The sequence below is a fragment of the Balaenoptera acutorostrata genome, chromosome 11 (genome assembly GCF_949987535.1).
Source record: "Balaenoptera acutorostrata chromosome 11, mBalAcu1.1, whole genome shotgun sequence".
Classification (NCBI taxonomy): Eukaryota; Metazoa; Chordata; class Mammalia; order Artiodactyla; family Balaenopteridae; genus Balaenoptera; species Balaenoptera acutorostrata.
This window is the reverse complement of record NC_080074.1, coordinates 16,740,381-16,762,033: the sequence shown is the minus strand read 5'-3', so window position 1 is coordinate 16,762,033 and position 21,653 is coordinate 16,740,381. Positions and strand designations below refer to the sequence as shown.

The 21,653-nt window shown below is 50.7% G+C and overlaps 1 protein-coding gene across 1 annotated transcript in view; it reads right to left on the bottom strand.

The window, feature by feature from the left end:
- The window catches only part of NUAK1 (NUAK family kinase 1), a 69,454-nt gene extending 49,181 nt beyond the window's left edge, over positions 1 to 20,273 (bottom strand). Inside the window, exon 1 of the mRNA XM_007166093.2 lies at positions 19,724 to 20,273. Within this exon, the coding sequence (XP_007166155.2) occupies positions 19,724 to 19,978 (255 nt within the window). The 5' untranslated portion in view covers positions 19,979 to 20,273. The remainder of the gene's footprint in view (positions 1 to 19,723) is intronic.
- Between the last annotated feature and the right edge of the window lie 1,380 nt (positions 20,274 to 21,653).

Genomic DNA, 21,653 nt, shown 5'->3' with positions numbered 1-21,653 from the left:
TGTGGTCATTACAGGGACTTAAGGAGCAGGCTGGGTGTGGCCATGCCCCTGGACATTTGTGCTTGTCATTTCCTCTGCCCGGATCCCCCCACACCCTACTGTCTGCAACTAACTTCTCCAGCTGACCCCCTCCTCCGCACCCACCCCCCTGCAATGAGCCCCCGAAACGCACATATAGGTCCCCTTTCATAACCTTGCTCACCATTACTTATAGGCTTCATTCACACAGAGACCATTTCTGTTTTATTCACTGCAACATCTCCAGTGCCTAGCAGGTAACTGGTGTTCTGTATATGCCAAAGAGCTGTTGCTGGGATGGCCCCCAAGTATTAAGAAGGACCTTTATAAAACCATACAACAATAATAGGGCATCTGATTCCACCCAGCCTAGCCCCCAACCCCCTGCCACTGAGTCTTCTTTGACTTTGCTAAACTCTCAAGTGTTGAATCCCTGCTTGTCCCAAAATCATTGAGCCTGAACTTGCTCATCTTTAAAATGGAGCAATAATAGTGCCCACTCCAGAAGGGCTGGGAGAGAATTCACGACAATAGCTAGTGGTAATCATGATAATTACCAGTTATCAAGCCCTTACTGTGTGCCAGGCACTGGGCACCATCCTGTTAAACCTCTCAACAGCTCATTCATGAAATTCTTACTAAAACATTATTTCTGCTTTCTCAGTGAATTTAAACTGAGTCTGAGGACGGTAAAGTAACTTGCCCTAGGGCACACAACTAATGCACAGGAGAGCTGGGTCTCGCTAAACCCAAAGACCACACTCTGAAGCTCGGTACCAACACTGACAAAGCAAGTAGCACAGTGCCTGGCATTTAGTGGGTGTCTATAAAAAAGGCTGAATCAGAGTCTCTGGAGACGCAGGCGCCACCGAAGCCACACTCCACCGCCTTGTCCCCACCCTAAGTCTTTTCTTATTCAAATCACTCCCATCCTCAAAAGCACATCCACTGGTGTTCCTTGCTGCTCTCTTCGGGGCCAGGCAACACAGCTGAACAAAAGGCAGAATCAGACCAGAGGGTCTGGGAAGCGCATCTCTAAAATGATGCAACAGTGAGCCAAATCTCCAGCAAGCAATCCTGGGAAATCTGCTCTAGATAAGGTACTGATCAAGGTCCTGCAGATCATGGACCTACCCTTCAAGTTGCTTACAATCCCATGGAGAGGGCAATGGACAGGCTCTCCCTGCCCTGCACCCATTCGTCCTTCTACTAGTAGGAGCGCCCTGACATTGTTGCACTGGGGACCACCCCTACCCCACTGTTAAAGAGACTGCCAGTCAAGATACTTCACCCTCCCCATGCCAATGGGTAGACACATGACCTACAGTTTGGTCAAGGAGATGTTCTTCCTAGGACTCTGAGACCCTTCCCAGCAAAGTGTTCTTTTGTGAGATCACAGGCAGAAACTGATGTAGAAGTCCTTCCGTGCCTCATTCCCCCATTTCCACCCCCAAGTCTCCCTCATGCTCCTAAGAGCAGAATTGAGTCTCACTTTGCCCAGAGTATGAATTTTCCCATCCCTGACAAGAGCCAGGAGAGAATCTCCCCTGTCCTCTTTGCTCACTCATGTCATGTGCCTTACACTCCAACATCCCCTCCATAAGATGGGCCTCTGACTACTTCACTTGACTGGTACTCGTTGAAACACCATCTTCAGGATCCATCCAGATTAATTCTTACAATAATTTCCTCTCTCACCCCAATAAAGACATAGTAAATTATTGTGGAATTTGGCCTTTTTTTCTAACTGATTGGGGGTTCAGTCAGGTTGTTTTGACCGATCTTGCAAGAAAGGTACAGGAAGTCCAACGATATTCCCTGCCAAATAATGTTCTACCCTATAAAATATTACCAGTTGTTATAAACTGAATTGTCTTCCCCTCCCCCCAGCAAATTCAAATGTTGAAGCCCTAACTCCCAATGTGACTATTTGGAGGCAGGGCCTTTAAGGAGATGACTAAGGTTGAATGAGGTCATAAGGGTGGGGTCCTGATCCAACAGGACTGAAGTCCTTGGAGGAAGAGGAAGAGACCCCAGGAGCACGTGCTCACTGAGGAAAAGCCATGTGAGGCCACAGGGAGAAGGCAGCCATTTGCAAGCCAGGAAGAGAGGTCTCACCAGAAACCAACCCTGCCAGCACCTTGATCTTAGACTTCCAGCCTCCAGAACTGTGAGAAAACTAATTTCTGTCATTTAAGCCACGTAGGCCATAGTATTGTTACAGCAGCCCAAGCAGACTAATATGCCAGTCGTTGTCTGTACTACCTAACTCACAGTCAACACATAATCTAACAAGAGGGAGAGTCATTCACGGTCAATACCAGGAATAGGAAGCAGAGACGGCAGGATAGGAACCCTCATGCATCCCTGCGTCCCCAACAACTAGGGAAGAGTCTGGTCCCATAACAGACATTCAATAAACATGTGTTGAGTTGAACTGAATCAAACATGCTGAATCTCATCAGTCATAATTTTTATAAGAATGCTCACCCATCCACCCACTACCACCAATCTGGGCCAAAATCTACAAGTTGCTGATGTCAGATTCCCAATTCCACTCTGGTCCACGTTGATTCTATACTTGCGGGTGAGACCGCAAACCCGTGTATGCAATACCAAGGTGTGTAAATGACGCCCCCCCCCCCGGTGTATACAGTGCCATCTCACTTTATTTTACTCTCCCTACCACCCATGAGACAAGCTATTTATTTTGCAGGAGAAAGAAACTGATCCTGCAGAAAGGAACTCTCCGAGTCCCCACAGGTCATAAGGGCAACACCCCAAGTTCCAACCCAGGTACTTGGATTCTGTGGCCAATACTACTTCCACTGGGCCACACCTGTTTCCAAGTGTCGTGAAATCCATGCAACCACAGGGTAAAGGAGAAACACCCCAAGTCCTGGCACTGTGATGCTTCTTTTCTCCATTGTTTAAACCCTGGGGAAAACTAGCTCAGATATCAGACTATTCAAATGTCGTGGGCGATCTGGCTGGGGAGCTAATCAGAGCAATTTGAGTGCACGGCTAAACGAGGACACCCCTTCCTGGACCAAGCCTTGCATTTATGGCAACACTTCATAAGAACCATTCCCTTACAACACAACTGTCAAATCCAGCAACCGCAGGCCAGAAACATCCCAGCTGAACCCCGCCAAGCTGCTTTCTGATGTACTGTACACACAAATACCAATATTCCCCAGATGTTCTCCATGTAAAACATTTGGTTTGAGACACAGCCCTCCTTTCCCAAAAACTCTTACATTTGTTTAATGGACTCATACAGTTCAGCTAAAATATCCTGGAGCAGACATCTGAAGCCAGCCAGGCTCTGATGCAAGCATCCCATCTGCAGAAAAGAAGAACAAGTAAATAAGACGGTCCTCCCCAAGATTTATGCTCCCTGCATCTTTAAGCAGGTCATAAAATGTAAGCTATGTACGGATAATAATGCAAGTTGCTTTCAAGTGTGTTTCTGAGTCCATCTCGGTATTAATCTAAGACTGATGTTCAAAAGGACAGAGGGTCTGCCTGGCATACTGAAGAGGAGGCCACATTCTGTTTCTTACTCCCTCAGAAAAGAAGTTAAAAAATCTGTCACTTGAGCAACCTAGATGATTGAGGTGAAGGTAGGTTTTCTCTTGGTTTTAGTTTTCCAAATATAGCAATAGCTCCTTTATTCCAAAGTCACTTGTCCCTCCGGAACACAGGGAAGATGTGGCGAAATGGGAAATGCGCCCACCCAATGAGACCTTGAATCAAGAGACTCAGCTCAACCACATACTAACTGAGTGAGCCTGGCCAGGCCAACTCTCCCCAAAATGGCTCATTCTTTTACAAGAGAAAACGGAATCTCATTAGATTCATTGTCAGGGCCCATTCAGCTCTGAAGACTGTATGAGAAAGGAAACGAACTCTTAGAAAAGCCATCCCAAGAAATGGCATAGAATCCATCCACTGAGCCCCTGAAGATGGTCACCCAATGTTTTCCTGCTAACACAATTCTAACAAGCTTGTCATGGCAAAGCTGTCGGGAAGTGGAAATACGGAACTAGAAATCCACTGGAGACAGCCTCCCTGGTGGAATCAAGACAGGACGACTGGCTTTTACCTTTCATCTTTAACTTTTCTGTGTCTTGTGAGTTTTCAGTATTGAGCATGCATTATTTTTGCTAGAGGGAAAAGAAAAATGTTATCATTTAAAAAGGGTCACAAAAAGGCATGGAAGCTGATGAAGGAGTAGATAGACAAGCTATAAATAGCAGACATGAGAACTCCAAAATACAGTACTGAGAACCATTTAGAAGTTCCCAAAAAGACTTCGAGAAAAGGTTTAACTACCTTCAAGGTACTTTGTCTTAAGAAAGCAAGAAAGTGTGCATCCAACTGAGAAAGACTTCCATAAGAAATGGCTATAATTTTTTAAAAGACTGGCTTGTAAATAAGCGAGCGTCAATTACCTGGAAAACTATATTTAGAGCTCTCTATTATAACCTTTTAGTATTTCCACTTACCCAATGCATCAGATTAACAAGAATTCTCCACTTTCTTGACTGGGCTCATGTCACGTTAAACCCTAGGGGCCGCTGGGCTGCTCTCTGCTTCTCCCACCCTCCTCTGTTTTACTAGCCAACTCCCCACCGCCATCCCAGCCAAGCCAACTGCCCCAATATGGCAGCCTCTACAGTCCATGGAGCACCTCATCCTCCCAAAACGCCAGCAAATCATGGTATAATTGTAACTTCCTCCATTTGAGGATAAAGATCCCCAGATTTCAGACGTGTTTATTCTCATCACTGCCAAGAAAAGGCAAAATGCAATGAGACAACATACAAAAAATGCCCAATACTGTCCAATATACAGTACATACTGCAAAGCCCCTTTTAAAATTATTATTATTAACAAATAGGCCACATGCAGAAATGTGTGTAAGTAAGAACCCTGCAGTGAGACCTTCAAAATACGAGGTTGAGAGGATGGTGTCAGAGGGCAAAGTGAGACAGGGCTTGGGAGAAAAGGAACAGCTGTAGCCTCTTTTGAAAGAGGACATTTCGGGTCACCCCAGTAAAAGAAGTCCCTCCAAATGTACTTCTGTAGCCCCCAGGGAATCGATTTTGCAGGATGGAATTATTTCCCTGAAATAAACAGACACACAAAAGTCACTACAACTGGAGCCTAACAAGAAAACAAGCCAGCTGCTGATTTACAGGCAGCCTCTGATGCAACAGAGCAAAAGGTCCCCGGCTCAGGTCCAGTGGGATGGCTCTGGACACACCAGCCCTCCCTGGAGGAAGCACGCTGGGAGTCACGTAGGGGAGGGGCCTCGCCTTGCTGTGGGCAAGGTCCCAGGTGGACCAGGCATGGATGGGACACCTTCAGGAGTGCAGACCCTTGGGCCTCTGTCATCAGCAAGCTCCATCATGGTCTCAGCTCCAGCCGTGCACCTAGGCGTCTGTTTAAAAGATGGTGCTGCCCGGGCCCCATCCGCAGAGAGCTGCTAAAAGGTCCCTAGGTGATCCTAATGCTCCGCCGGGACTGGGAACAAGCGGTGTAGCCAAAAGAGCCCACAGGGGGGTCAGACAGACCTGAGTTTTTAACTCTGGCGCTACCTTGCTTACTTGAGCAAATCAGTTACCCTTTCTGAGCATCAACCTTTTTAACTGCAAAGTGGGAATAACGGTCCTTTCATGACAGAGCTGCTGTGACATAAGATGATGCACGTAAACGGCCTCATGGAGGGTGATTATTCTACAAATGTTCTCTCCTCTCCCTTCGCTCCCCTTCTTTCAAGGTTCTCCCAAGTGGGTCAGGAGTTCTGGGCGTCTCCCAACTCTAAGGGTCTTCCTGCCTTGCTAGGTGGGGAAGAAAAGGACGGGAGGGAGGCACACCTTTCCTTATGTTGGATCCCCTCCATCACACATACAAAATACACACACTCAGAACCCCTACTGGTGAAGTAGGCATATTATTCTACAGCAAAACTATGCAAAGAATGGAGAGTCACAAGCAGCAAAATGAGGGAACACCTAGCTTGTAAGATTTGCTTTGCTTTTCCTGTCGAGAGGAAGACCTAACCTGGGTGTGGCACTTTCTCGGGAAGTCCCTGCCTCTGCCTCTGTCTCTCCTGTTAGCTGCAAGCCTCTTACACCTGGCAGCACAGGGTTGAGGCATAGTAAGCCCAAGGGAATGTCTGAATGAATTATGCTCTTTGAGGCCAGGGATGGGCATTTGTAGATCAACAGAGCTCCTAAGGCCCACACGTGTTAATCCCCTAAACAGGCATTTCGTAAATATACCTGACTCTGATTCTGAGCACCTGGCAGAAAAGGATATAAAGGCACGTTCGGCATTTGGGGGGCAGCAGCTCAAGGTCCAGTGACTGACAGCAGCAGCCCTGCAGCACTTCCACGTTGGCATTCCCCTTCAAGTAGTGCAAACGTGGGCCAGCGACTTAATTTTCTGTGCCTCAGTTTATCCACTGTAAAATGGGGATGACAGTGCCGTGCCTCTCTGAGGGTTACCATGAGGATGAATTAGGTCAGTGACTCAACGTGCTTAGACTACCGCCTGGCACGATTCCTGCTATGCAACTGTTTGCTATTATTATTACTCCATGGGAAAATAACAGGCAAAGAGACCTCAAACTACGGCTCCAATATAAAGGCGTGGGGGTCTTAGGGCCCTCCAGTTATCACAAAAGAAGGTGTGGACTGAAGAAAGTGGGGTGGTATATCCTCAGATGAATACAATGAGCTTTCCATTACTGTGTTTCCCAAGGACAGACCATGGACCAACCCCATCACCTTCCCTTGTGTTATCTGGTTAAAATGTTGAAGATTCCCAGGTCTCCCTAAGTCCCACCCCAGCCCTGCTGGACCAGGCTCTCTGGGGTGGGTGCCAAAGATGGTGCATTTTAACTGGCACACCCAGGAGACTCCCATGTCCCCACAAATCTAAGAGCCCTTAGACTGGCTAAGGTCCTTAACTAGAGGGTCATGTCCATTTGCCCACCATCATAGCCTGAGAGGCTTGCACATAGTACGTGCTCAACGAATATCAGATGAATCCATTCAAGACTTACAACTCAATAAGTAGTCAGTCAGTTGTTTTGAAGGTGGCAGGCACATGCAAAGCAATGCTAAATCAGACAGACAACTTCATTCATTTATTCTAAATATCTTCACCATGCTTACTATATACCAGGCACTGTTCTAGACACTGGAGATGCAGAGAAGATGATGAATGAGGTTGCTTAGAGATAATTAAAGATGGTGACAAGTCCTGTGAACGGAGCTAATAAAGCAAGGAAACGGGTGGCACATGTCCCTGCTGTCATTAAACTCGGCCTCTAGAGCAGCGCCACCCTTTAGAACTTTCTATGATGATGGAAATGATCTTTCCTGCATTGTCCGATGGCTGCCACTAGCCCCATAGGGTTATCCAGAACTTAACATGTGGCTAGTATGCCCAAGGAACTTAAGTTTTTAATTTTATTTCAGTGTAATTAATATTAACTTTAATAGGCACGTGTGTCCGCATGAGACAACACAAGTCTAGGGGCGGAAAGAGATTAGTAGACTGGAAATTATAACACAAGGCACTCAGTGCTATGAGGGTGAGGAAGGCGGGTAGAGCACCATGTGTTATCAAATGCCTCTCACCCAATTACCAGATGCCCTAACGTTCTCTGGCTCTGGGAATTGAAAGAACAAGGTCAGGTACAAGGCATTGTACTTGGGCTGGAATTTTTATAGGCCATGATCAGTTGGAAGTGGTATGCAGCCCGGCCAAGCCCCAGAGACTGTGGTTCAAGAACACACCACCATCCACAAAGCCTGCCCACAGCTGCCAGAGAGATCTCTCTCTTCCCCACCGTTCCGCTGATGGTCATTTTGTCCTTGGCTACAACGTCCCACTGGGCCCTGCATGGATTTTACAAGATTTCTTCGCTTCAAGCATAAGTACGGATACAAGCCTCCTAAATTCCACCGGAAAATTGGTGGCTAATCCAAACATTTCATAAAATTAGAACTCATTGTGGGGCTGAAAGGAATTCAGACTGTGCCGCCACCAGAGAAATGCAAAATATTTGTTATAATTTTTTCCTTCGTGAGCTGTTTCAAGCAGCAAGTGCTTTTTCAGCTTGAAGTTAAAGGAGGCACTGGGGCGGTGGGGGGAAGGAATGGGAGAGTTTTTGTTTTTGTTTTGTTTTCTCTGTGGTTTGCAAAAAGCATCACCAGATGATGAAAAATCGAGGAATCCTGCCTGACTCCCTAATCCCTCGGCTAGCAGAGATAATAAACTTTCCCCGTCTCGGCTGCATCTTGCCTTTATAAAAGATGGTGTTTTTCTTGGAAAATGGTACTTTTGCTCCTTAATTTTCTTCTTAGGCTTTAGCCCCAGAATTTTTTCTATGCTGAGATTTCATCAGCAAGAGAGAGACTGCAATCATTCATTCAGGCATGCATGCAGGCAGGTCACCAATACTGATTTGCCAGGCACCATGCTAGGCACTTGAGATAACACCAGTAAACAAAACTGGTGAAAATCCATGCCCTGGAAGAGCCTGCCTTCCAGTGAAGGAGGACAAACAAGGGAAGAGTTGGTGACTGCCACTTTGAAGCAATTTGGGGACAAGACCTGAAGACTCACTAAATGCAGAAACTGGATGGGGCTGGAAAGTAAGCTCCAAATCAGTCCCAGAGCTCTCATCTCACAGAGAAATTAGTTGAAGCCACAGAAGGGACGTAATTCGCCCAAAGTCACACAGCTCAAGTTGTGGCGATGGTGGGACTGGCCCGCAAGCCTCCTGACAACATCCCCAGACTCATAACACTCCACAGCCATTCCACAAACACAAAGTGCCTTCTTCTTGTGCACCGGGCACAGAACCAGGCACAGGGGGGACATAAACGAGTCAGACACGGAATAATTGGCTTCATGGAACCAAGTTCCTCCAATTGCTATTTTCACAAGCCTGGACACAACTTCTCTGAGCGGTAAGTCTGGGTTCAGTGGGAGTCCACCCCGCAGCATGTGGGTGAAGGACCCAAGCAGGAAGCTGCAGAAGTCTCCAAGGATCCACGCCTATGAGAGGCCATGGAGCCCAATGATTACAAACTTGACCCTGAAGTCAGACAGCCCAGCCCTAGATCCCAGCTCTGTGACTTCGGGCAAGTCTTGTGACCTCTCTAAGCCTATCCTTCCTGGTCTACAAAATGAATGTACTAATAATACAAGCTCAAAGGAGAGGCAGCACGTAAAGTAGTTAGTTAGAATAGTGCCTGGCTCACACGCGCCACTCAATAAATGTTTCTTGCTATTACAACCATTAGGGAAAGGATCCTCCTTCCGCTCTGGACCTCCCTACATATTCAAGAAGGTGGATACGACTCAGTGGACAGTTCCACTTCATTCCTCCCCTCTCCAGGATTTCTGCCACGAGCTGCCTGCACACCCACTCACACACTGGTTCCTTCCGCAAGCATTCCATTTGATTCTGCCTGGGAAACAGATATCAATTAACCACAAGGAAGATGCAAAGCGGGGTTCTCCCTGGAGCAGGTGCATCACTGCCCTGCCTTTCCACCCAAATACATTCACGTGCTGGGCTCTGAGCTCACCAGATCACCCCGAGTATCAGCCTCTTCCCTCCCACAGCTTCTGCTAGTTGGAGAAATAATTCACTTTCTAATCTACCAAGAGCTAGACAAGGTAGTAGCGTTACATCAAGGACCACTGAGAGCTTCTCAAAGTTTGCTGTCTTCTCTTCTAATTGATACTGAGAAAGTCATGGCTGCATAATGAATGTACTTGATGTAAGGGATGAAATTCTAAGAGACTAAAGCACACCAAGAAAAAAAAATACGATAGGGAATCAGTGTCCTTAAATGGACCAGCAAGGAGGGGTAAGCGTGGACCACAGAGGCTGGGGATCCAGAAATGACAAGGGGTAGCTGCTCGTTCTAGAACCAAGAGGTGGCTGAGCTCCTTCGGGGCAGAGGCTGTTCCCTGTTGCTGTTGCCCAGCCCCACCCCGCCACCCCCCTGGTGCCCACACAGGGCCTGGCACAGCGGTGGAGCTCAGCAAATATTTGAATAAATGTGTTTAAACGTGCAACCTGGGAGAGGCAGAAGGAAAAATGACAGCTATTTCTTCTCCTCCTTGGAAGCCGTCTAGGGTCGTAGCCGAGAGCTCAGACGGACGTGAGTTTCATTCCTGCCATCATCCCCAGGTCACAAATAGTGTGTCCCTGGGGCCTCAGTTCCCTCTGCAGGAAGATGGGGGTTGTGAGAGCATCTCTCTCATTGGGACGGGGGGCGTCTAAGAACGACCCGGAACTCAGTGAGATGATGCAGGCAACACACCCACCCCAAGGCCGGGTGAATATAAAGTGCTCCACAGAGGTGAGCCTGATAGAGCGATTTCATCTTTAAGGATGAAAGACTAGTAAACATACTGGTCAATTCTTCCTTTTAAGTGAGGATGCCAAAAACATGCCTTCCACTGGGGAGAGGGCCCCCTGCTTAGTCTTCTCCTCCTCCCCGGAGTCTCGCCTCCATCCACCTGTCCCCAGGTTGAAGGAGCTCCCTGGATGCTGAACGCCCCCCGTCGCTGCTAAAAGCACTGGGAGACCCAAATGCACGATGGACAGCAGAGGCAGCTGCAGGCCTCCAGCCTCACTGGGACCAAAAACAAAGTCCCCTAAACTCGAAGTAGCTAAGGAATGAGTGAAGATCCCTCCAAGCAACCCAGCAGAATATATGAGTTTGCCTTCCTCTGAATCCCAAATAATAACAGCTAATTTTTATTGAGAACTGGCTGCATGTCAGGCACAGCTCTCGGCACTGTCCCTGACAACCCAGGAGGCAGGTTCTATTATCATCCCACTTTATAGATGAGAAAACTGATTAGGTTCTTTGAAAATGAGAATGGTCTAACTCACATAGAGCCTAGGCCAGAACTCACTTCATAGACATGCTTAAAAAGCAATGTCTGCCTTGAGCTGAATGGAAATGCGACTCTCCCTACGCTTGACAAAGCCTGCACCTAACAATCTGAAAAAGGTTTTGGGAGCTGACGATACTTCCCCTTCCCGCAACAGGACCTCCTGCCAAAAACCAGGCAGTAGGAAATGAAGTCTACATTTCACCAGTTGCATTCAGCGAATCCCAGGATTCTCTTCCTATGTGCTGGCAGGGACCTCGGAGAGCATTTTGTCTTGGCCCCTCGATTTACAGGTGAAGAAAGGGGCTTCAACACCTGGGCACCTACTCTGTGATGCCCTGTGCCCAGGCTGCCCAAGGTACAAAGACAGCTGAGACCCCATCCTGCCTTTCCCAAGAGGGCTCCTTCCAAGGATAACACTCTCTGTGGGCCACACACTTTTCTAAGAACTTGACATACAACTCATTTATCCTCACAACCACTCCCATTTCACAGATGGAGAAACTGAGTCAAGCTGGCCATCTCAAATTTACACAGGAGGTTACAGCAGGGTCTCAAACCCAGGCGCCTGGCTCCAGAGACAGGCTCAGAACCACCCCACACTCCCTTTTGGATTCCTGGATTGGATCGTCCACTTCCCTTCCACCTTCCTGTGAGTGTCACTGGCAGCTGGGGTGAATCATACATGAACTGAGCCCAACTCACAATGAAGTGACAACAGCCAGCAAGGATTCCTTCCAACCTGCACCCATCAGCTGCTTTCGTGGCTTTCGAGCCACGTGAACTACAAGGAGCATGACACCAGCAAGAGGGAATTGGGGACTTAAAGAAACACTGACAAAGAAGCAGCTCCCTTTTTTTAAACTCCCTTTGGCCACAGAGTTGCAAGTTGCGCCCTGAGCCATCTGGACACCGCCCTTCCCCTCCCCTTCCAGGGAAGGAGGGAACCTACCGCAGCAGCCTCTTAGCACCCTCCCACTGGAAATCTCCAGCTGCCTCTCAATACCTCTAACGAAAGTAAGCGAAGTGGCATTCTTTTCTCGAGTTTAAAAGGCAAATCACGATGGTGTTTTTTCCAGACATACATTAAACTCTGCACTCCAGCCGGTTTACAATTCCTTAAGTACTTGATTTACAGCCCAGGGAGAAAATGTTTTGAAAATCTTGCAAATGCATTTTGTGTCTCCAGCTTGCCTACTCTGCAGAGCTGATCACCGGGGATTCTCAGATGGGGGGCGGGTGACTCCCGGAAGTGCGGGAGTGACCCAAGGAGGCCACAGAGCTCCAAAGAACCGCGGGGAGCAGCCGCCAGGGGTGGGAACCCGCTTCCCTCCTCCTCCCTCCAGCCGTTCAGAGCCTCAATGGAGACGCACCTGGCCGCGCTGGGCCCTCCACCGCGGTCCACTTGGTGGTAAGGAGAGGGGTGACCCAGAGCAGGAGGATGGGGGCCCAAGGGGCCTTCCCCCCTTTCTCAGGACTGCTGGTGCACTCTCGATGCAGCTGTTCGTTCATGCATTCATTTATCCATTCATTCATTCATTCTTACTGAACACCTACTGTATGCCTGGCACCCGGCTACAGGCCAGGATGCCGTGGTCAGACAGTGACCCTGCCTCCCTTCTAACGGGGGAGGAAGGGGAGGCTGTATACAGACAAAGCATCAAACCCACAAGCTCTGAAGGAAACCGACACAGGGCCAAGACAGGAGAACAAGGGAATGGGAGTTTGGACAGCCAGTCAGGACCTGAAGGATGTGGCAGATTCAGAGTTTAAGTCCCCAGCAACCCATGGGAGGGTTTAAAGCAGGGACAGCCACGACCTGGTATAAGAAGGCCACCAGGTGCTCGATGCTAGTACTTCTCAACAAGGTAGTAATACTAGCTCTGGTTTTCAAGATACTATGCACAGGATCTGCATTGGAAGCTTCCAAATCCTACTTCTCATGGCAATCCCACTTGGTCGGATATTGGTCGCCGCATTTTCAAGATGAGAAAACAAAAGCTCAGAGGAAACGTGCGTCTTGCCCAGGATCCTCCAGCTGCCGATCCACAGGGGGGCACAGGAACCCAAGCCTGCCTGATTGTACAGCCTTGACTTCTTTCTCCTCATTTATATACTCCCTTGCATCATTCTCAGACTATTCCAGATGCGTTCATCACACGCCCCAACTAAGTTCTTGGGACCTCGATGGCAGGTCATATTCTGCTCTGAAACTTCCCACTATCCTGGGCACTTTAGGAAGCCCTCATGAAATACACCCGGTTTACTGCCAGATTGAAAGGAAAAGGGGTACCAACCCCAGCGGAGGATGTGTCTTCATCACGAGGAATCTTCAGCCCGGCCCCGGTTTAACATGCAGTTAACAGCTTACCGGAGAGCCTCGCCGTGAAGTCAACATCTGGCTGCTTCTGGACCACTTCCAGAGAATTTTATCAATACAGCCAGACTCCACTCACGGTGGGTCATCTGGCCCAGCCCCTCCTGTGCCGGGGCCTGGGATCTTCTCATTCCTGCGCTGTACAGTGGCGTCTGGGCCAGCGGAATGATAAATGCATTCTGCTTTAAAGCAGATACTTCACAAATCATAACTTACAGATGCTCCAGGACTTTCATGTGGGAAAGACAAATGAGACTTAGGCTGTCTGACTCCGGAGCCACTGAGGACAGGAAGCCACAGCCAGGAAGCCTCTCTCCCCCTAACAAGCGCATGAGCAAATGTAACAGAAAGAGAATTCGTGCAGGGAAGGGTCTGCCTGGCTTTGCAGACTCTGCTACGTAACCCGCCATTCATTTCCAGCCATTGTCTTTCCTTGCCCACAAATCGGAAAGCTCCTTGAGGTCAGGGGTGGTGACCTCCAGCCTCCACACCTCCTAAAACAGTCCCTCGCTCAATGTATTCCCTTCTGCGCCATCCTACAAGCCTTTGCGTAGGACCTACTATGTGTCCGGCACACTGCTAGGCACAGACAGTAGGTCCAAGACGGTTAAACGGGGCTTCCCAGCAGACAAGACACCTCAACTCAATTCTTATCTCCTGCGGCTTCCCAGGAGGAAGTGAGATCAGACGTCCTGGAGTGGGGTGGGTGCATTTCTGTCTGCGGGCCGGGAAGTGAACCAGCTGACCTCCCGAGGCCCCCTAGGGATTCCAGAACCTGAGGCTGCTGAAGGCACAAAGAACAAAGTGTGTGCCCAGGAGGAGAGCTCCCTGACCTGCTTCATTAAAACAGACCCGTGGCCCAACAAGCAGAGGTCTCTCTCCCCCAGCACCGGGCTGATCCTTATCTTCTCATAGCTCAACTCCTGCGAAAACCTCCAGGCTGGCTCCCTGCCCCAAGCCCGCACACCAGACCCATGGGCTCGGAGCCCCGCTGCGATCAGAGCCCAGCTCAGCCCACCTAGAGGAAGGGAGCTGGCCAAGGTCTCTGCATTCACGCTGCCTGGGTCCAGACCCTGGCTCTGCTGCTGCGTGTGACCCTGGCAATTAGCGAACCTCTCTGTGACTCTGTCTCTTCATCTGGGAAATGAGACGATTGCAGGATTGTCACGAGAATTAAATTAGTTAAATGTACCTGGCACGTTACAAGCACTCAAGAAGAATTAGCCGCTATTATTATCATTACTATTATTAAATGTTATTATTATTCCCCCCATCCCATATCACCAACCTTGCCTCCCACTATGTCCCAGCATACACCCTGCATTCCAAGAGATCTGGCTTGCTCACCCTGGAATCTGCCCTCTGCCCGAAAGCTTCCGTATTTCAGTCTTCGGAAACCCAAATCAAGGGTCATCTTCAACAGCCCTTGCCCTCCCTAATCCTACAGTATCCCCTCTCTCTATACCCTTCCTGAACAACAAGAAACCCCCCCAGGAGAAGAATCTCCCCATGGCTAATCTTCTGGCACATGAGTGAAACACCGCACCCAAATCCAGAGGTCACCTGCTGTGCATCAAAAAGAAGGTTTTCCATTTCACCAGCAGCAATGGGTCTCAAAATAGATAAACTTGTCTGACACTGCCTAGCTGTTTGATCCTGGGCAAGTTAACCTCCCCAAGCATTGTTTTCCCCACTGGTTAAATGGGTCTAACAAGAGTGCGCACCTCTTAGGATCGTGGTGACGATCAAACAATAGAAGATGTCTGTAAAGCACTTAGCACAGCGTGACACACCACAAACTCTCAAAAATATCTGCTGGTAATGATAACAGCGGCGGCAGCAGCAGTACAGGAGGGGGTGCTCCCGTCTAGCATGGAACTCAATTTAATGAACTGATCTTCAATGAGCTACACTCCAACTTGAAAATCTCCAGAAGTAATCAATTCCTGTATAGAAGAGGTACCCATGGCCTAGCAACTGCTCACTCTGTCTCTTCCACCAGACTGTAAGTTCTTCGGGTCTTATCCATGTGTATGTCCCAGAATTTAACATGGTGAGAAGCATATGGCAGATGGTAATAAATCTTTGTTAAACTGAGCAGAATTAGTTCAATAGTTGTAAGTACATTTCCTCTTTGCTACTAGATTATAAGCTCTTTAAGAGTGAGGCTCGTGTCTTGCTCCAGTAAAGATTTATTAAATGAGTGATGGAAAAATACCAAACCAAGAATCAGGTTTCTTAGACACAGCCCATCACTCACCAGCTGTGCAACCTCAGAAAAGTCACTTAACAACTCTGTACCTTATTCTTCCCGCCTCAAGGATGGGAAGTTTGGACCACGTGTCTGCCAAAGTCCCTTACTCCCTGAAACGGGGTTTGGGCCTTAGCTGCAACGTGGCACCTCAGCCACCATGCGTACGACAGCAATGCACCCCTGGCTCAGCAGGCCAGCTTACTGATTGGCACCCCTGATCTGCAATTTTCCAGCACCAGGCTATCAATAACTTTGGGCCAGTGCTTAAAACACCCATTTTTAGTCAAATCAGTTCCTTTGCTGGGCAAGGATGCCCCATCACCCACACACCACGGCAAACTGGGGGCACGATTTGCCCGCCAGCCCTGCCACTCCCATGCCAGACCCCTCCCGGAGACCTGCTTCCTGCTCACACCACGTCACGTACTGCTCACAGGGGCTAACCTGGTGCAGAGGGAGAGCTGAACTTAGCCCTTGACGGTGAGGTGATCGCGTAACACCTCTCCCCAGAACGTTGTTTGTTTTTGCCCTTGAATTTTTTGGCAATGCTCTGTGCAGCCTGAGGGTCCAGCGAGTTTGGCTCAAAGAAAATGCCATGTTATAACATTGGGGCTCACTACACAGCCCTGCCTGAAACTGTATCAAAACAAAAGTTGTGCAATAAACAAAGACCAAATTCAAGGCCTTAGAAATGTGTTCAGATCCTATCAGAATCTGGCTGACTGTCGTGCCTTCCTATGGGTGCACTTCCCTAATTAACCTGAAAAGTTGATGATTTCTCCTTCCTCTCTCTGAGTGAGTTAATTGTCCAATGCATCATGCCTCTCTGATGGTCTTAAAATCTAAATGAAAGTCCAAATGATATGAGAAAAAACATCTGCTAAAAAGGAGGAAAGTAAATTTGCTAATTTCCCTTCTTGAGGTTTTCTATAGGTTATTTTATTCAATTCTCACAACTAGTCCATGAAGTTGGTACTATATTAGCCCATTTTACAGATGAGGAAGTGGAGGTTTCTGAAAGTTACATAGCTTGCCCAAGGTCACAAGGCTAGTCAGGGATCAGTCAGGACTTGAATGTAAGCCAGGACTCTTAGCCCTTCTGCAAGAGTGCCTCCTTTGTGGGGCTTGTTAATCTCTGGAAGAAGCCACTTTGAGTCCTTTGTCGCGGACATGCTCAGGCAGCTGCAGCAAGACTACATTTGGGATGAAGAGGGGAAGATGCCTGGACCACGCAGGGGCTGGACCAGCCGACTCCAAGTTCCAGATTCTGCAACTCTGTACGGAACTGCCTTTCACTGAGCGCTGATGCTGCATGGTATTTTGTTTGATTCAGAAGGCCCTTGCAGACGTGCAATTAAAAGCCACAACATTCTTATTCTTAAACACTTCTCTGCCTCAGCGGGGGCTGATTTCACAGCATCTCATGGAGCCTGACACCCAGCACCCGATTTCCGCCACTTGCATTGGCAAAGGAGCTGAAAGTCACAGCTCCTCTTGGGAAGTGCTCTGAAGGGCGTGGGTACAAACGAAAATAAAACATCACTTCACAATTCTACCCAAAGACCTAAAAGGTAGAATTGAGACAGCGTGCTCTGAATTCTCCTAAACTGCACCCCGAAAGCAAATTGTGGATGTTTAGCGCATCCTTGGAACCAGAAGAAAACTCCAAGTTCACACTTCAGATGAAAATTCCTTGCGGCTCTTGACAGATTCTGAGTCACCAAGCACTGTACAGGCAAGAACAACTTGCTGACCAATTTTTTTGATGTTTGTTTTATTTTCTGTCCAGTCAGGCACAGGGAATTTTCCACCTGACAAGTCCTGTTTCTCACTTAAGTTCTGACACCATCTGTGAGCAGTGTGCTCAGCAGGGGAAGGACTTGAGGCCAAGGAAGACCTTCCCTTCACCCAATCTCGGTTTTCCCATCTGCTTAATGCAGGGTTTTCACCAGATGATTTTGCTAACATCCTAAGTTTATCTATCAAGTAGAAAGCAGTATGGGGATTGCCAGTTTCTGGATGTGGATATGCTACCAGATTCAAAATCTTTGCATAATTTTTGAGTAAAACATGAGATGGAGCTGAAGTGAATAGCACAATGGGAAACTGAACTAGGGCTGGACAATACCAGAGCAGGACTCAAATCTTGCGGCTGTGAAATGAGCCTCTTCCGTTCTCAGGGCGCCCCCTAGTGGCCACTCGACTAAATCCCGACGGAATGCTCAGAGTTTCTGCAAATAAAGGGAAAGACACCCACCAAAAGAGAAAGGCAGGCTCCCGTCTACTGATGCAATCCCTTTCACTCTAACCTAGTCCGTGGATCAGACAGCAAGACAAATACCTGAGGCCCTAGTGAAGCTCAGAAAGATGTCTGCCATAAGACAAGCTTTCACTCTTGCAGTTAGTGGCAGCTCCCCAGGCTTCTGGTATCTTTGTCCCCTCACAAGTCCCAGACACACCCTTACCACTCAACCCCTCACAAGCTCACATCCTCAACCTGCAGCTCCAACTGCGTCTGGTTTTCATTACTCCGCTTTCCAACTTCCCAGCGCGATTCTTCAACAGCTATTAAGACAACATGAGCAAGGAGCTAGGCTTAGTTTTTGCTTATTCAACATCCAGCCTGGGGAATATCACCTCAGACGAAAAGCATGAATGAAGTGCACGTTTCTCAGCCTCCTCTCCACAGACCTGCAAGTGTGCTCCTCAAAGGTCATCTTTACGACCATCTCCTCTTGAAATTTTTCAACCTACAAAAATGGCACCTGCCCTCTCAACGACTTGCTTGCTATAGAATTTGTTGATAGGCGACAGCTTAAAAATACAAGGTACAATCTCTCAAATTTCCAACTAACCTATAACAGACTTTTTTTAGGCTATAGGATAAAGCCGCATCAACCCAAAGAGTGAAGCCTAGAATGAGGGAGTTATCCAGGTAACCAAATATTTGAGAATTTGGGGGCTGAACTTTCTGACTGATGCCCCATTTTGTCCACAGAACTGTCCCTGCAAAGATGCAAAAGAAAAATCCTGACATTAACCTACCACTTCATTCAACAGTCCATTTTGCTTTTTCCCTGTGGTCATTTGTTAAGTTTATAAGCAACCTGGGCCCTGAAACAGCCCCCAAAAGTGTACACAAGGAGTCCCATAATTAGTTCCTGACTTTGGCCCCAAATTGATTAAAATCCATCTGATATGCTGCAAATCAAAGAACCACGTTAATTTCCTGCCACACACCACACAAAATCTTTCTGCAACAGTCAGTCACTTTGAACCCAAACCTCCAGCCACAAAAAGTGTGGATTTCAAGGGCCAGTTCTGCAGAAAGGAAAATGACAACACACCGAGGTTGGGACAATGCAGAGACCCCAAGGCACTCAAGGCGCTACTTGGGGCTGTGTAAGTGGTCTTGGGACCCTGGCAGGGTTTCAGCTGTCACAAAGAGTGGGGAGGCTGGGGCAGACCCCTTAAGCAATGTAGTAGCCCTGCAGCCAGGGCCTGAAATGCAATTGAGTCGGCAACTGAACGTCCGTATGGCTGTCCATGCCCTAGGCATTTCAGTCCTCCCAGAAGCCAGCAACAAACTGTCACAACCCTCAGGCATGCAGCAGCCTTTACTTTTGTCCCCTAACCTTCTCTCTTAAAAACAGGCAGGAGTCCGTCCTCCCTTGCAGTGACAGCAGCATCGCGGTAACGGGGAGTGGGAGGATGCAGGGGAGGGGGGTCTCATTCATCTACAGGACATGGGGCTTGGGGGACCAGCTCCGAGCTGAGTTTGTGGTTCTGTCTGGAGTTAAAGCAATAAGGCATTCCAAAGAATGAATGCGTGCCCGCGAGGGAGACCCCAACGGTCCCGACGTTGCAAAGTGTTTGCAAATCATAAACACTACTTTGCTGCTGGGATCAAAACCCCCAAAATATGCGCAGACAGGATGTAACAAGTGTTTCGGGAGAAAGACACGCCTGAGCCACGGGGAGCTGGGGGGAGAGTGAGGAATCTGTCTGGGGGTTCCCGGGAAGCCCCCTCTCGAACAAGAGACCTTCCTCTGCGCCCCAGACCCCGCCGCGCGCGCGCTGGGTCCCCAGCCGCGTCTAGCCCGAGCCCCCCGGGTTTCCCCCCAACTCACCACTCGGCCCGAAAACCTCTCGGTGGCCCTCTTGACTTTGCCGTAGGTGCCTTTGCCCAGGGTCTCCTGCAGCTCGTAGCGGTGTTTCAAGTTGTGCTTGTGGTGATGCCGCTTCACCCCGTGCGGCTTCCTGGGCTCCGGGGCCGCCGCCGCGGGGGCTGCTGTCGCCCCCGCCCCCGCCTCCGGGGGAGAGCCCGGAGCCCCCGGCCCCAAGTCCGGGCCGTCCCCGGCCGCGGGCGCAGCGGCCCCCTCCATGTCCGAACGCGGGGCGAGCCGGGCCGGAGAGGGCAGGACAGGGCACGGCGCTCGCGGTGTCTGGGTCCCCGCCGAGGGAAACCTGGGCGCGCTCAAGGTCGCCCCCGCAGCATTGGGTAGGCGGCCGGCTCCCGCCCGGGCTGCGGCTGGGTCACTGGCGGCGGCGGGGACCGCACATCTGGCGCCCCCGGCGCGCACGATCCGCGCACCGCCCACCAGCCGCGGCGAGCTGCGGCGCGTCGGGCGAGGTGGCGGCGGTGGCGGGGGAGGCGGTGGTGTTCGCAGGAGGGAGGGGAGAGGGGTGGCTCCGAGCGCAGGAGGGGGAGTGTTATGTGGGGCGCCGCGCCCCCGGACCCCTCCCCGGGAGGACGCGCAGACGGGGCGGGGGCGGAGGCGGCGAGCGCGGGCCGGCCCCGGGGGAGGGGGGCGAGGGGCGGGGCGTCCGGGGCTTCCCCCACCTCCCGGGACCCGGGGCCACCCCGAGCTGGGAGGGGGATGGGTGCGTGTCGCGACTCGCCCTTTGTGCCGCGCCGCTTAGGCCGCGGCGGCGGCGGCCGGCGGGCTTTGTCCTCGCTCGGCCGGGAGGGAGACGGGGGATTCCCAGCCTGGGCGCCCCCTCCCCGGGCTCGCCCGCCGCAACTACCGCGGGCCCTCCGCCGCCGCCGCCGCCGCCGCCGCCGCCGCCTCCTCCGACTCCTGCTCCTGCTCCGGCCGCTCGGCCTCCCTTCCTGCTCGCGCCCTGGCGGCGGCGGCTCGCCGAGCCCCGGGGCCGGGCAGGCGAGAGCGCTCGGAGCCGAGGGCCGCCGGGGCCCTTTCGCGATCCGGCCGGGGGCGCCGCGGGCTCGGGCGCCCCTTCATTTTCTTTTGGGTGCCGCCGCGGCCGCCAGGCCGGAGACGGGGGAGAGGCTGGGGGAGGGGAGCAGCGCGGGTGTTGGGTTACAAGCGGTGAGTCACGGCCACCCCTGCCCAGCCGCGGTGCGCACCCCCTCCGCCCCGCCGGGGCTGGCACCCCCGCCTCGCAGACCCCCGCCGTGGCAGCGGAAGGGCTGCTCGCCCGGGGCAGCTGCGCGCCCCCGAAAACCCCAAGAGGGGCGCGCTGCGCCCGGCCCCGCGCCCTCCCCAAAGAAAGGCGGAGTCGGGGAGGGAGGGAGGCTAGGAGGCTGAATCTGGGGCCCGCCGCCGCACTGCCGCCCTCCGACACCATCCAGAGAGAGGAGGGCGACGGCTGACAGAGGAGGAGAGCTGGGTGCCCACCCTGCCCGCCAAGGCTGCCTTTGGAGGTGGGCAAACCAGGGGCCTCGAATGGAGCAGGGCCTGGGGCCTGCTGAAGCCAGAGGCGACTTGCAGGCCTCTCGGCCCCTTGGGCCTTTAGAGATTTCCTTTAACTGAAATGGCCAGATCCTGGACCTGGTACCAGGCACTCTACCCCCCACAAGCGAGGGTCAGGCAGGAAGGGCCTACGCCTGCAGCCAGACTGCCCCGTTCTTCTAAGAAGCAGCAAGGAGAAATGAAGAAGAAGGCAAGAGGAAAAGAAGCCTTAGGTAATTTGTTTTATAAATGGTGCAGTATACCAGACTAGGATGGGAAGAGTGAGGTATGAAGAATGTCTGGTGCGTTCTGCAGATGGCTTGGTGGTTCTTACTTTTTCACCAGTGAGCTGGGCTCGCCCTTCCTC